Raw genomic sequence first — 16,497 nt, 5'->3', positions numbered from 1 at the left:
ATGCCGGAGGCATGTCAGGGTGCTCAGCTGAGCGCTCGGCCGCCGGCATGTTAGGGCACTCAGCTGAGCGCTCGGCCGCTGTAACTGTACTGTAAAGAGGAAAAAAATAAATAAATTTTTACTACGTCTTACTTTCGGGGTACGTCTTACATTAGCCGACCCCCCCAAAACCCCCACTACGTCTTACTATCGGGGGTGTCTTACTATCGGGGAAACACGGTATTCCATCCGGTTCGCGTTTAGTTGGACCATCATTTATTTTTCAACAGGACAATGACCCCAAACACACCTCCAGGCTGTGTAAGGACTATTTGACTAAGAAAGAGAGTGATGGGGTGCTATGCCAGATGACCTGGCCTCCACAGTCACCAGACCTGAACCCAATCGAGACGGTTTGGGGTGAGCTGGACCGCAGAGTGAAGGCAAAAGGGCCAACAAGTGCTAAGCATCTCTGGGAACTCCTTCAACACTGTTGGAAGACCATTTCAGGTGACTACCTCTTGAAGCTCATCAAGAGAATGCCAAGAGTGTGCAAAGCAGTAATCAAAGCAAAAGGTGGCTACTTTGAAGAACCTAGAATATAAAACATATTTTCAGTTGTTTCTCTTTTTTTTGTTAAGTATTTCAATCCACATGTGTTAATTCATAGTTTTTTGTTTTTTTTAATTCAATTCAAGAACATTACATTGTCCTGTTTGATCATCACAAATTCCATACCAATTTTTAGAATCAGTAACCATAACATGGCAAGGTAAAGCAAAGGAAGGCAGCGACCCCTTAACCCAACATACTTATCATTCCCCCCTACTTAACCCTTATGAACATGGTAATGACATAGACTAAAGAAGTCCCACTCAAAATTGGTTATTTCCTCCTCGCCCAACTTGGTTCCTTTTAGTCACCTTTCGGCCTTTCCTCCCCCACCTCCAAGCCATCCATTGTATCCTTCAATTTTTCGGTATGATATCAGACTGTGTCCTTGAAAGGTGACATAATCCTGACTATCTCCTCCCGAGTACAATAGTCCAATATGAATTTCTTCCATTTGTTAAAGTGCTGTCGTATTCTATCCGCCCTCCTTTCTGCATCTAATCTCTCTATTTCAAGAAGATGCATGAGCTGACCCAAGATCTCTTCAATTGCAGGGATCCTAGACTCCAACCATTTATTATGTATCGCTCTCTTGGCTGTCAGAAGTATCACATGTATAAGTCTGGGTGGGTTAGTCATCTTCCCTTTAATATCATTCCCCTCCTCCCAATGGTGAAAAAGAGAGAACACAGGTGAGAGCCGAACTTAAAGACCCCACACCTTTTGTATAAGACTTGTGATCTGTAACCATAATGGACTCAAATGGGGGCAGAATCACAACCCGTGAAGGAGATCAGTTCCACTACTCTTAGGCCCGTTTCACACGTCAGTGAAAAACAGTGACGTTTTTCACTGGCGTGTAAAACATGCACATGTCCCTGCGTGTGCCGTGAATCACGGCACACGTGGGTTGTCTAAGTGCAATCCGGGCTCCGTTATCCGTGGCCCGTGATTGCACTTAGAAATCAACTCACCTGCGCCCGCTCCCGCTCTCCGTGGTGCTGAATCCTCCCGCGGTGCAGCATCCGGCCGGCGCTGAGCCCTGCAGCAGCTGCTTCCGGGTCGGCTGTGTCGCGCATAATGAATATGCGCGACAGTAATCAGCCGGCTTAGAAGCAGCAGGGAGAACGGGCTGCAGAGGACATCGCTGGACGCCGGGTGAGTTAAAATGTTTATTATTTTAAGTGCACGTTTTTTTCTGGCACGTGTTTCACGGACCACACCACTGCGTGGTCCGTGGAACATCAGTGATGCCAGAAAAAAATGGACATGTCTCCGTGCAGCAATCACGCACACGCGGGTACACTGCACGGAGACACGTGCAGTGAAAAATCACTGACGTGTGAGCAGACCCATTCATTATAATGGGTCTGCGTATGTCAGTGATTCTGGTACGTTTAAAAAAAAGCACAAACGTACCAGAATCACTGACGTGTGAAAGGGGCCTTACATTTAGGGCAAAACGTAAGCCTGTCTGGCTTTGTTGCTGATGGAGGGAGATTGAAACCATAAATTGCCTTATGCATAATTCTAAATTGGGTTTCTCGCCAATGCTCAATTAAAATTGATTTACGAAGAGCATTCCACCCTCCCCTAATTTTTAACCCCATAGACAGGTCCTCAAATTGTTTCTCCCAAGATTTAAAAAAACCTTCCGGGTGCTGTCCTTTTAGTAGATCACGCATGGCTCCATAAAGAAAAGAGATAGATGATGATGTTATTGAGTTCTTTACCAAACAATCAAAAGAATTAAATACTACCTCGTGCGTCACATCCTGCAACTGAGTCATAACACTATATCTCACTTGGTCATATTGGATTAGCTGGTTAGGACCCAAGCCATACAGCGTTATAATTTCGTCTCTACTCAACCATCTAGGTTCTGAGGTGTTCAAGAGATGAGCAATAGTCTTTATACCCCTCACCTTCCACTCTTCAAACAGCTTATTCCTTGTACAAACTCTGGATTCCCCCATATAGGCAAGTATTTGGATATGTTATGGGGAAGTTTGTAATTTTTCCTCAACGCCTTCCACGTTGCAATCGTGTCTTTAAATAAGGAAGAGTGCTTGATTTTCACTGGGAGATTAGCCTGCCTAGTATGAAGTAATGCCACCAGATCCCAAGGTTGTGCATAGTCTCTCTCAAGCTCCAACGCTGAATAATGCCTAGAGCCTTTAATCCAATGCAATATATATCTAGTCAAACAGGCTATATTGTAACCCCGAATGTTCGGCAAATTCAGACCTCCATGAACCTTAGATGCCATCAACTTCTTAAGCCCTATACGAGGGCGTTTCCCCCTCCAAATGAAGTGTGAAAAAGCTCTATTTAGCTAGACAATATCTTTATGCTTGAGAAGCATTTAGGGGAAGTGTTTGAAGATGATTCATTAATTTTGATATCGACATCATCTTAATTAGGTGGACTCTACCAATTAGGTTCAATGGAAGGTCGTAACACCTTTTAAGATCTGAGCTCTATTTGGCTCAGAAGGGGTGGATAGTTTAGACCAGACCTGGGCAAGGGGCAGCCCACGGGCCACATCCGGCCCGCCTACTCTCTGTGACCGGCCCGCCTGGCTCAGGGCGTGCTTGCTGGCCGGTCACTGATGAGGGCAATCTGACCTGTTGTCCAGAGCTCCGTGCTCCGGGAGGCCCGTGGTCAGATTGCCCTCATCACACACTGCGTGCCGGGTAGGAAACAGAGGACAGATCCTGCAGCACCGCACAGTCAGTGCAGGCAGCGGAACGCAGGAATCTCTCCTCTGTTCCCTGCGGCAGCTTTTCTCTGTGACACACGCGCGCCCTGATATCGTCAGTACGGCGCGTGTGTCATTTGAAAAGTTCCCGCCCAGCAGGAGAAGACGCTGCAGCGGCCGGGGCCGCACGGAGAGAAGCAGCAGCTCCTAGGAATACAGCGTCGGCGCAGCCTGGGCGTGTGAAAGAGAAGCCGCTCAGCGGGGGGCTCGTACGGAGGAGCCTGAGGAGGGGACAATAAGAAGACAGGTGAGTGGTTACTAGTAACCTGCGGGGGCAATGGGGGGGGTAACTGTTGACAAATATTTGGGGTGTAGTGGTTTAGTATATGGGAATGTAGTTTTACAGGTGTGGTATATGGGGGGTGTAGTGGTGTACTATATAGGGGTGTACTATATAGTGGTGTAGTATAATACAGGTGTATATAGGCGTGTAGTGGTGTAGTATAATACAGGTGTATATAGGGGTGTAGTATAATACAGGTGTATATAGGGGTGTAGTGGTGTAGTATAATACAGGTGTATATAGGGGTGTAGTATAATACAGGTGTATATAGTGGTGTAGTGGTGTAGTATAATACAGGTGTAAATAGGGGTGTAGTATAATACAGGTGTATATAGTGGTGTAGTATAATACAGGTGTATATAGGGGTGTAGTTGTGTAGTATAATACAGGTGTATATAGGGGTGTAGTATAATACAGGTGTATATAGTTGTGTAGTGATGTAGTATAATACAGGTGTATATAGTGGTGTAGTATAATACAGGTGTATATAGGGGTGTAGTATAATACAGGTGTAAATAGGGGTGTAGTATAATACAGGTGTATATAGGGGTGTAGTGCTGTAGTATAATACAGGTGTAAATAGGGGTGTAGTGGTGTAGTATAATACAGGTGTAATTAGGGGTGTAGTGGTGTAGTATAATACAGGTGTATATAGGGGTGTAGTGGTGTAGTATAATACAGGTGTATATAGGGGTGTAGTATAATACAGGTGTATATAGTGGTGTAGTGGTGTAGTATAATACAGGTGTATATAGGGGTGTAGTGGTGTAGTATAATACAGGTGTAAATAGGGGTGTAGTATAATACAGGTGTAATTAGGGGTGTAGTGGTGTAGTATAATACAGGTGTATATAGGGGTGTAGTGGTGTAGTATAATACAGGTGTATATAGGGGTGTAGTGGTGTAGTATAATACAGGTGTAATTAGGGGTGTAGTGGTGTAGTATAATACAGGTGTAATTAGGGGTGTAGTGGTGTAGTATAATACAGGTGTATATAGGGTTGTAGTGGTGTAGTATAATACAGGTGCAATTAGGGGTGTAGTGGTGTAGTATAATACAGGTGTAATTAGGGGTGTAGTGGTGTGGTATAATACAGGTGTATATAGGGTTGTAGTGGTGTAGTATAATACAGGTGTAATTAGGGGTGTAGTGGTGTAGTATAATACAGGTGTATATAGGGGTGTAGTGGTGTAGTATAATACAGGTGTATATAGGGGTGTAGTGGTGTAGTATAATACAGGTGTGTATATAGGGGTGTAGTATAATACAGGTGTGTATATAGGGGTGTAGTGGTGTAGTATAATACAGGTGTGTATATAGGGGTGTAGTGGTGTAGTATAATACAGGTGTGTATATAGGGGTGTAGTGGTGTAGTATATAGAGGTGTAGTTTATTACAGGTGTAGTGTATAGGGATGTATATTACAGGTGTATTATGTGGCGGATGTAGTGATGTAGTATATGGGGATTGTGTGTGCATGTATGTATACATTGTGTGTATGTGTATATATATTATATACACACACAGTATAATATAATTAACTCGGTTCTAATATATATATATATATATACTAGAAGGTGGCCCGATTCTACGCATCGGGTATTCTAGAATTTACGTATTGTGTAGTTCATGTATGATTTTTGTTATATATATATATAGAGAGAGATGTTGTTGTCTGTAGTTACCAAGTGTTTGTGTAGGCGCTGTACATGTTCTGGGTGTTGTCTGGGTGTGACGGGGGGTGAGAGCGGTGTTGTATGTGTGTTGCGTGTGTTGCGTTGTTTGTGGAGCGCTGTGTGTCTGTAGCGTTGTGTGTGTGTTGCGCGGTTTGTGTGTGTGTGGTGTGTTTTGGGGGGAGGTATGTTTTGTGCAATGTGTGTGTTGTGCGGTATGTGCGTATATTTGTGTGTGCCGCGGTGTTTGTGTGTTGGGTATTGTGTGTGTGCAGCGTTGTCTGTGTGTGTGGGTGTCAGTGTAGGGCAGTTGTTTGTGGTTCCCAGTGTGTGTGTGTGTGTGTGGTGTGTTGTGCAGTGCGCGCGCGTGTGTGTGTGTGTGTGTGTGTGTGTGCATCAGCCTCTCTTCTCTCAGCCTACCTCTCCCAGCCTCCCTCCTCCCAGCCTCCCTCAGCATCAGCCTCCCTCTCCCAGCCTCCCCAGCATCAGCCTCCGCCAGCATCAGCCTCTCTCCTTCCAGCCTCCTCCAGCATCAGCCTCCCTCTCCCAGCCTTCCCCAGGATCAGCCTCTCTCCTCCCAGCCTCCGTCCTCCCAGCCTTCCCCAGCATCAGCTTTCCCCTCCCAGCCTCCCTCAGCATCAGCCTTCCCCATCATCAGCCTCTCTCCTCCCAGCCTCAGCCTCTCTCCTTCCAGCCTCCCCCAGCATCAGCCTCTCTCCTTCCAGCTTCCCTCAGCATCAGCCTCCCCTTCCCAGCCTTCCCCAGGATCAGCCTCTCTCCTCCCAGCCTCCTTCCTCCCAGCCTCCTTCCTCCCAGCCTCCCTCAGCATCAGCCTTCTGCTCCCAGTCTCCCCCAGCATCAGCCTCCCCATGCATCAGCCTCCACCAGCATCAGCCTCTCTCCTTCCAGCCTCTCTCCTTCCAGCCTCCCCCAGCATCAGCCTCCCCTTCCCAGCCTTCCCCAGGATCAGCCTCTCTCCTCCCAGCCTCCTTCCTCCCAGCCTCCTTCCTCCCAGCCTCCCTCAGCATCAGCCTTCCGCTCCCAGTCTCCCCCAGCATCAGCCTCCCCAAGCATCAGCCTCCACCAGCATCAGCCTCTCTCCTTCCAGCCTCCCCCAGCATCAGCCTCTCTCCTTCCAGCCTCCCTCAGCATCAGCCTCCCGTTCCCAGCCTTCCCCAGGATCAGCCTCTCTCCTCCCAGCCTCCTTCCTCCCAGCCTCCCTCAGCATCAGCCTTCCCCTCCCAGTCTCCCCCAGCATCAGCCTCCCCAAGCATCAGCCTCCACCAGCATCAGCCTCCCTCGTCCCAGCCTCCCCCTCCCAGCCTCCCCCAGCATCAGCCTCTCTCCTCCCAGCCTTCCCCATGATCAGCCTCTCTGCTCCCAGCCTCCTCCAGCACGCCGTGCTCCTCTGCCGACACACTCACACCCGATCGCATCCACTCACACACACCCGATCACATCCACTCACACACACCCGATCGCATCCACTCACACACACCCAATCGCATCCACTCACACACACCCGATCGCATCCACTCACACACACAGACACTGACGATATCGCACATACGCGCTTATACTCACAACATCCGGGGATATCACATGCTTCTGGCCATGTGATCCTCCGGCTGGTCCTGGAAGATCACAACAGCACAGTATCGAGGCCGAGAAGCAAGCGATATCCCAGGATGTTGTGAGTATGTGGATGCGATGTGATGTGTGTGTGTGAGTGAGTGTGATCTGATTTGTGTGTGTGTATGTGTGTGCTGTTATGTGTGTGCTGTTATGTGTGTGTGTGCGTGTGTGTATGTTCCGCCGCTGCAGGACCTTGATGTGTGGATGCGATGTGATGTGTGTGTGAGGTGTGTGTGAGAGTGAGTGTAAGCCGATGTACACTGGTAACTATGATACACATCGGGTAACTAAGGGACCTTAGTTACCCGATGTGTATAATGGTTACCAGCTTTCACGGCCTCCGTGAAGATCCCAGCATCGCAAGGTTATGTCTGGCGTTGCCGGGATCCTGACGGAGCCGGTGTAGAAGCAAGAGATATCCCAGCATGTTGTGATGTGTGAGGTGTGTGTGAGAGTGAGTGTGAGAGTGAGTGTGATCTGATGTGTGTGTGTGTACTCACCTGGGAATCGGGGCTCCGTGTCAGTTGGGCCAGAGCGAGCGTGCATTGCGTGAGGGGGGCGGGGCCTGCAGAGAGCCGGGGCGAGAGGCCAATCCGTGTGGGGGGGCGGGGCCATTGCGAGCCCAGCAGCCAATCAGCTTTGTGTCACCGTAAGGACACAATTTCGGAGCATGACAGACAGACAGACAGACAGACAGAATAAGGCAATTATATATATAGATATATATATATATTAGAACCGAGTTAATTATATTACTCCGGCCCTCTAAAACCATCCCAACTTCTCATGCGGCCCCATGGGAAAATTAATTGCCCACCCCTGGTTTAGACTATAAAGGGTTGCCGGAACCTTACCTATTTTAACTCCCAAGTATGTGATATATGACTTAGCCAATGTAATTCCTTCGAAAAGGGTTCTGCTCCCGTGTTTGAACATTTGTCCCTCCCAGGTATAGGAGCTTGAACTTTGACGCATTAATCTTGAAGCCTGAGTACGCTCCAAACTCTCGCAAAATATGTAAAATCTCGGGGACCTGCTGAGCTGGATTCAAAAGGAAAAGCAAAATATCATCAGCAAAAAAAGCTGACTGGATTTGCATATTATTTACAGAAATACCCTGAAAGGTGCTTTGTGTAGACAACAATCTTACCAATGCTTCCAGAGCCAGATTAAAAAGTAATGGGGAAAGGGGACAACCTTGCCTGGTTCCTTTCAGTAACGGAAAAAGGGCTGACAGATATCCTGGAATGTATACTTGAGCCTTCGGATTTGTGTAAATTTCTCTAATCTAGGTATAAAATGACCCCGAAAAACGCATTTCATCTAGAACTGAATAAAGCCATGCCCACTCAATATTATCAAAGGCTTTCTCGTTATCTATTGTAAGCAATGCAGGAGATTCTCCTTTCAGAGGCCGAAGGTTAACCCTATCCAGGACAAGAAGAACTTTTCTAATATTTAGTGTCCCTGATCTTTTCTGAATGAAGCCGGCCTGTGCTGGGGAAATCAGTTGGTGAAGAATTATAGGTAGACGATTTGCCATAATGTTTGACAGTATCTTCATATCTAGGTTGATAAGTGATATGGGCCTGTACGAACCATGATCTTTCAGGTCCTTCCCCTGTTTCGGAATGAATTTTATATATGCCCGGTTGTTATTTTGGAAAGACGCATTACCGTCTAATATGCTATTATACAGCTCTAGTAAGGTAGGTAAGATCTCTTCCTTTACAGTGTTATAGAATTCTCCCATAAATCCGTCAGGGCCAGGGGCTTTATGAATGTGAATGGAGTTGATTGTCCCCAATACTTCTTTCCCCGTAATATTGGCATTCAGAAAAGTGTGATGCTCTTCTGTGAGTCGAGGTAGTGTCACTTTAGATAAAAGATTATTATCAGGAAATTCGTCTCGCTTTTCCGACGAATAAAGGTTTCTATAATACGCGCCTAAAGTCTCAATTATTGTCTTAGGGTTTTTGTGTATTTTTTATTTGCATGGGTCCCTGAGTTATAATCCTATTTTCGCTAAGTTGGCCATTATTTTCCCTGCTTTATTTCCAAAGCGATGTAATGTAGCTTCTTGCATTGGCCTAGCCATTTGTTCCCGTTTTTCCGCCCACACATTAAAAGCCTTTTGTGCTATTACCCATCTATCTCTATATTCCCTATCAGGATTCTTTTGAAAAGAAGTATATGCTTCCCTCAATTTATGGGAGGTTTCAGTAAATTTAAGTTGAGCCCTTTTCTTCAAATAGGAAACATGTGCTGTTGTTCTGCCCCGTAATACTGCCTTCGCCGTGTCCCATGGTAACATAGGTGTGTCTTTATGCTGATCATTATGTACCATAAACTCCGTCCACCATTCTTTTAATTTCAAGGAAAAATCTGAAGGAATGAAGGATATCTCCACAGATAGTTTAATTCATAGTTTTGATGCCTTCAATATGAATCTACAATTTTCAGAGTCATGAAAATAAAGAAATTCTTTGAATGAGAAGGTGTGTCCAAACATTTGGTCTGTACTATATATATATATATATATTTCCCTAAAGGCCTCGTCACACTAAGCAATATCGCTAGCAACATCGCTGCTAACGAACAACTTTTGTGACGTTGCTAGCGATGTTGCTGTGTGTGACATCCAGCAACAACCTGGCCCCTGCTGTGAGGTCGTTGGTTGTTGCTGAATGTCCTGGGCCATTTTTTAGTTGTTGCTCTCCCGCTGTGAAGAACAGATCGCTGTGTGTGACAGCGAGACAGCAACAACAGAATGTGCAGGCAGCAGGAGCCGGCTTCTGCGGAGGCTGGTAACCACAGTAAACATCGGGTAACCAAGAAGCCCTGTCCTTGGTTACCCGATATTTACCTTTGTTACCAGCCTCCGCCGCTCTCACTGTCAGTGCCGGCTCCTGCTCTGTGCACATGTAGCTGCAGGACACATCGGGTTAATTAACCCGATGTGTGCTGTAGCTAGGAGAGCAGGGAGCCAGCGCTAAGCATTGTGCGCTGCTCCCTGCTCTGTGCACATGTAGCTGCAGCACACATCAGGTAATTAACCCGATGTGTGCTGTAACTAGGAGAGCAAGGAGCCAGCGCTAAGCGGTGTGCACTGCTCCCTGCTCTGTGCACATGTAGCTGCAGCACACATCGGGTAATTAACCCGATGTGTGCTGTAACTAGGAGAGCAGGGAGCCAGCGCTCAGTGTGCGCTGCTCCCTGCTCTCTGCACGTGTAGCTGCGTGCGCTGGTAACCAAGGTAAATATCGGGTTGGTTACCCGATATTTACCTTAGTTACCAAGCGCAGCATCTTCCACGCGGCGCTGGGGGCTGGTCACTGGTTGCTGGTGAGCTCACCAGCAACTCGTGTAGCCACGCTCCAGCGATCCCTGCCAGGTCAGGTTGCTGGTGGGATCGCTGGAGCGTCGCAGTGTGACATCTCACCAGCAACCTCCTAGCAACTTACCAGCGATCCCTATCGTTGTTGGGATCGCTGGTAAGTTGCTTAGTGTGACTGGACCTTAAATCACCATATACTACCCCTCTAATATACTACATGACTACACGCCCCATATACTACACCTGTAATATACTACATCACTGCATCCCAATATATTACACCTGTAATTAAGTATATCACCACATCCCCAATATACTACACCTTTAATATACTACATCACTACACCTCCAACATTAGTCACCACTCACCACCCTCCTCATTGTCCCTCCTCAGGCCTCTCCGTACGGCCTGCCTCTTCTCTTGTACGGGCCCCGCTGCTGTTTCTCTTGTATGGGCACCCGCCGCTGTTTCTCTTGTATGGGCCCCGGCTGCGCTGCTTCTTCTCCTGCCAGGAACTTTTCAAATGACACACGTGTATCGACGACATCAGGGTGCGTGCACGTGTTTCACAGAGAAAGTGTCGGGCAGGGAACAGAGGACAGATTCCTCCGTTCCGCTGTCTACACTGTGTGGAGCTGAGGGATCGCTCCCTGCCCGGCACGCTGTGTGTGATGAGGGCAATCTGGCCAAGGACCCCCGAAGCCTGGAGCTCTGGACAACAGGTCGGATTGACCTGATTACTGACCGGCCAGCAAGGGCACCCTGAATCTCCGGACCCCTGTGCTACTGCACCGGCTGTACCGGCGATATGTCCGCCACTGATATAATGGGCACCACATAGTTCCTTATACAGAATAATGACCCCACATGGTCCTCCATACAGACTAATGTGCCCCACAAAGTTCTCCATATAGCATTATGGGCCCCATATAATCCTCAATATATGTATTATGGGCCTCATGTAGTACTCCATATAGTATAATGGGCCCCACATAACCCTCCAAACAGTGTAATGGGCCTCACATATTGCTCCATACAGAATAATGATCCCACATAGTTCTCCATACAGAAAAATGGCCCCATATAGTCCTCCATACATAATAATGGGCCACATATAGTCCTCCATAAATAATAATGGGCCCCACATAGTCCTCTATACAGTATAATGGGCGACACATAAAAAAAAAAAATACTCACCTCTCCTCATTCCATGCTCTGGTCTCTGCTGCAAGCGCTCAAAATTTCTTTACCCCATGGCACAGTGAGCACAAAATATAATGATGGGGAGGGAGCAGACAGCTACCGTCTTTCATCATTGCATTCAACTGTATCAGCATCCGGGGAGTTGGCAGTGCCGCTGTTGTGGGACAAATATAATCACCCTGCGGGTAAGAGCTCACACTCAGGGGTCCCCAACTTGTGGCTCCAAACCTGTGATGTGTGCCTTGTGGCTGGGTTCCAGATTGGTGCCTTTCCATCTGGTCTTGCAAACAGTTATGAAGAGCAAGTCTCCAGATTGTGACATTTGTGAGTAGCCTCACTCAGAAGAGCAGATGTGAATGAAGATAGGATCTTGGAATACTGCCTTGGTGTGGTGCTTTCTGTGTAAAAGCTATGGCCATCATTCTTCTGATAACGGGGGCTATCACTACTATGAGGAACGGGAGCGAAATGTGGCTTGAGACCTTCTTTCAGAGCTGAATGTGGCTCTCACGGTCAGAAATGTTGGGGATCTCTACTCTAAGGGGACAGTCACTTGGGGACTCAGTTGTGAGGCCTCAATCAATAAAGGAATAGATGATAAGTTTTGAATACATAAGAACCTTTTTAATGGCAAAGTTTGTAACAAGGTTTTATGTGGATAGATCATTATTACTATAAAACAAATAGAAGACTAATGCATTTTACTAAAATTCTTTGCAGGTTTTGCGTGCAGCTGGCAGATATGCTTCAATGTCAGAGATTAGCTCATGTGAGTTTTTTTCCATTTTTTTATGCCACGAAAATAATTTAGAACATCTAAGTGTAGCTAACATAATAGTCTCCATAGCAACAAGCTATTACACAGAAGGATAATTTTATTATCAGATGAGTCATTGAGCTGTGAAATAGCATTTAACTTTTATTGCTTGCACTTCATGACGCTTCATTAAACACCGACCCTTATCTCCTTGGCAGGCCTCCATCATACTCCTCTTCACACCACTGCCATCTCTAGCCTGCTGCCTGTTTCTGGTGGGGAGATTTCTACAAATAATGATAGTAACAGCTCTCTCTATTTACAGACAGATGGAAAGAAAGGTATTTTGAAAGATACGGTACTTACTTTTGCCTGTGGTATACGCCTTTGTACCTATCGACTTCTTTTATGAAAGACTTTATGGTTCCATCTTACATCATATGAACAAAATATGGTTTTTTGTTTTCCTATTGTATCAATAGGAGGAAGAGGAACCTTTGTTACCTCAGCATTTGACCAACTATGTTCGACATCTCCTAAACCCTCCTGAAACGTGAGTTTGCTTGCAATAAACATAGCAATTTGACTAATATTGTCAGTTAAGGTCGCTTTACACGCGGCGATTAATCGTGCGATCGCATGTGCGATCGTACCCGCCGCCATCGTTTGTGCAACACGGGCAATTTGTTGCCCGTGTCGCACAAAGTCGGTAACCCCCGTCACACGTACTTACCTTCAGAACGACCTCGCTGTGGGCGGTGAACATCCTCTTCCTGAAGGGAGAGGGACGTGCGGCGTCACAGAGACGTCACACAGCAGACGCCCAATAGAAGCGGAGGGGCGGAGATAAGCGGGACGTAACATCCTGCCCACCTCCTTCCTTCCACATTGCCGGCGGAACGCAGGTAATCTGCAGTTCATCATTCCCGGGGTGTCACACGGAGCGATGTGTGCTGCCTCGGAACAATGAACAACCGGCGCACAGAAGGACGTTCGATTTTTTGAAAATGTGCGACGTGTCAACGAGCAACGATAAGGTGAGTATTTTTGCTCGTTCACAGTCGCTCGTAGCTGTCACACGCTACGATATGTCAAACGATGACTGATGTGCGTCACTAACGACGTGACCCCGACGACATATCGTTAGATATATCGTAGCGTGTAACGGGCCCTTTAGTGTAAGGCTACGTGCCCATGATCCGGACATGCTGCACCTGATATGCTGCGAATGCCACAGCAGGAGACTGAGCTGCCTGTGCATATGATCCGGGTTCAGGAAGCTGCGGTCGTTCTCTCTGTTCTCCCTGCGTGGCTTCACAGAAATGAAATGGCATGTAGTGGCTTGGGAAGCTGCACAGCAGGTCAGTTTACACTGTGGGAAAAACAAGCACAGTGGGCACGGGATTTCTATAAATCCCATCCACTGTGCTTGTACGGTACAACGCAGCGTTTTGCACACAGCGAAAACATGCTGCCTCCAAAATGCTTGACTGATGGACTAGTGAATTGCGCTCCTGGTAATCTAATAAATAAGACACCACACACTGCGTGACATGGATTAAAATTTTGGCCACAGCAGCCCTTTATTTTAATAAGAAAAAACATCAATAAGAAAAAACAAGATTATCGGCCCAGAGATGTGGTTGTTATAAATCCCAACTGCTTGTTCAGTCTTTAAGTCCAGGACAAAGGAATGACACCTTAACATGGGACCTATTTCTTATATGGCCCCTGCCCCCATCTCTCCTCCTGCTCGCCCACCACCACATTCCTTAGGTAAAAACCCCCATCCCTTACTCCTTAACCCTTTCCTGGATCTATCACTGCCTCAGTCATGTACGTTACGGCTATCTGCCTTCACTCTGCTGTATACCCTGATTGTTTGCACACCATCTTAGGGCTCACTTAGACAAGCCTATATTCGATTAGTATGTGCTGTCCATGCTGACACAATAATAACCTGTGTACCAGTGCACACAACTGGTTTTCCATACTGACCAATGGTCTGTGTGAAGATGTTCACAGTATGTACTAGTCTGGTTCATTTTATGGCCAGGCGACTGCATGTCAATGAAAGACAGCTCTTACAATAGGCCACTAGGCGAAGAGCTCACAGAGCTTCTACGTAATCAGTCACATTTGCAATTTGTTAACATGACTGGCTCAAGTTTTAGTAAGCTGTATGAACCCTGCCTTAATATAATCTTTTGAGGGTCAGCATGACATACATTAATACATAGTTGATCATATTAAAAATACCAATATTATAATATAACCTATAATCCTACAATCTTATTCCAGAGGAAGCCAAATCCTTTATATGTGTAGTAGATGTCCGTTATCTTTGAATATTTCAAAATTCAAATTCGCCAGGTTTGACAAATTTGTCCCTCAAAATTGTATTTGAAATTATTTAATTCACTGTGAATTGCAATACTGCAAAGTATCCAATTGCCCTGAAAAGATATGTGTAAGACACGGAGTTCTCCTAGGACAGTATGCAACTCCTTTCAAGCTCTACAACACAAACACAACCTTAGTAATGTCAAAGCGACCCCACCATTGTAATGCATGGTAATCCAGTGGAAACTAACAACCCATTTAATAATTCAGTACACGACGTTTCAAATGGAAAAAAAAGTATAAACATTACTTTTTAGTATTTTGTGATCATACAGAACATCTGTGCAGTGTCGCTGTCAGAGGTAACATTATCCTGCTGTCACTGAGATAAGTAATGCGCTATACAGCATAGTCTATCACGGTTAGGGTAGTTTCACACTTGCGTTGAACGGTATCCGTTGCATTGCGTTGTGTAACGGATGCAACGGATGTGTTGCATATAGTGACACAACGGATGCAACGGATGCTGCAAAACAACGCAATTCGTTTTGATTTTTTTTTTTTCCCGGTTTTACCAGCGGCAGACTATAGTGAACGATCAGCTGATCGTTCCCTGCAGCCGGCCGCTGGGTGATCAGCTGATTGCTCCCAGTAGCCGGCCGCCTGGTGATCAGCTGATCGCTCCCGCCCGCCGGGTGATCAGCTGATCGCTCCCGCCCGCCGGGTGATCAGCTGATCGCTCCCGGCCGCCGGGTGATCAGCTGATCGCTCCCGGCCGCCGGGTGATCAGCTGATCGCTCCCTGCAGCCGGCCGCCGGGTGATCAGCTGATCGCTGTCACTTGCCGGCGCCCGGGCATGCCGGCGGGCGTGCGCTCAGCTGAGCGCTGTGACTTGCCGGCGCCCGGGCATGCCGGCGGGCGGGCGCTCAGCTGAGCGCTGTGACTTGCCAGCGGCCGGGCATGCTGGTGGCCGGTCGTTCAGCTGAGCGCTGTCGCTTGCCGACGGCCGGGCGCTCAGCTGAACGTTCGGCCACCGCGAGCCAAAATAAAGTTTGATTTAAAAAAAAAAGAGCATGCGCAGTGAAATCCAGAGGATTCCGCTGCTCAAAATAACGTTACATGCTGCGTTCCTCCCGCTGGGCGGAAGCAACGGAGCGTCGCCCAGCGGAAGCAACGCAGCTCCTTTTGGTACAATCCGTCAACCATACAAGTCTATGGGAAACAGCGGAATCCGTTAACGGATTCTGCTGTTTCCCAAAAGGGCGGATTGTAACGGAAGGAAAATAACGCAAGTGTGAAAGTACCCATAGCAGAAGCTAGTGAAGCACGAGACGATCAAGTGACTGCCAGTAATAGTATTTTAGTGTTTTTTGCTAATTAAGATTTAGGGTACATGCCCACAATGAGTGTTTGACACAGTGTATTTTTGCAGAGTCAAAAAATGCAGCATTTTACAGTACAAGCAAAGTGAATGAGATGAATAGAAATCTCATGTCCACCGTGCTTTTTTATGCTGTCTAAAATGACCTGTGGTGCATTTTTTTCAAATTTACAGCATGTCAATTTACCTTGCGGAATTTCCCTATAGACTTGCATTAGGTGCAGGAAAGTCTAAAGGTAAAAAACTCATATGCGTTTCTAATCCGTTTCCGTGGCGGAAACGCATCAAAAACGCAAATTCACACTTGAGCATGTCAGTACCAGGGAGTTTTAAAAATAAAGCAGCTTTATTTAAAGCATGACACACCAAATAGAGACAAAAAAAAAATGCAGTTGCAAAAATGCGATAAAAACATAACGTCAAAAATGCAATGAAAAGAACACAAGCAAACTACAGTGAGAAATTCTGCAGCATTAAAAACTCAACAAACACGGATTGTGGGAAACTACCCTCACTCTCCTAAGCTTTCCA

At 46.7% G+C, this 16,497-nt stretch overlaps 1 protein-coding gene across 1 annotated transcript in view; it reads left to right on the top strand.

Annotated features, from left to right (window-relative positions):
• The window catches only part of LOC142302488 (stimulated by retinoic acid gene 6 protein-like), an 85,583-nt gene that overhangs the window by 12,369 nt on the left and 56,717 nt on the right, over positions 1-16,497 (top strand). The window contains exons 5-7 of the mRNA XM_075343561.1: positions 12,206-12,254; positions 12,461-12,583; positions 12,725-12,795. Of these exons, the coding sequence (XP_075199676.1) occupies positions 12,206-12,254; positions 12,461-12,583; positions 12,725-12,795 (243 nt within the window). The remainder of the gene's footprint in view (positions 1-12,205; positions 12,255-12,460; positions 12,584-12,724; positions 12,796-16,497) is intronic.

The sequence above is a fragment of the Anomaloglossus baeobatrachus genome, chromosome 4 (assembly GCF_048569485.1).
Source record: "Anomaloglossus baeobatrachus isolate aAnoBae1 chromosome 4, aAnoBae1.hap1, whole genome shotgun sequence".
Lineage (NCBI taxonomy): Eukaryota > Metazoa > Chordata > Amphibia > Anura > Aromobatidae > Anomaloglossus > Anomaloglossus baeobatrachus.
Note: the sequence above shows the minus strand (reverse complement) of the source record. Positions and strands in the feature narration are given on the sequence as shown.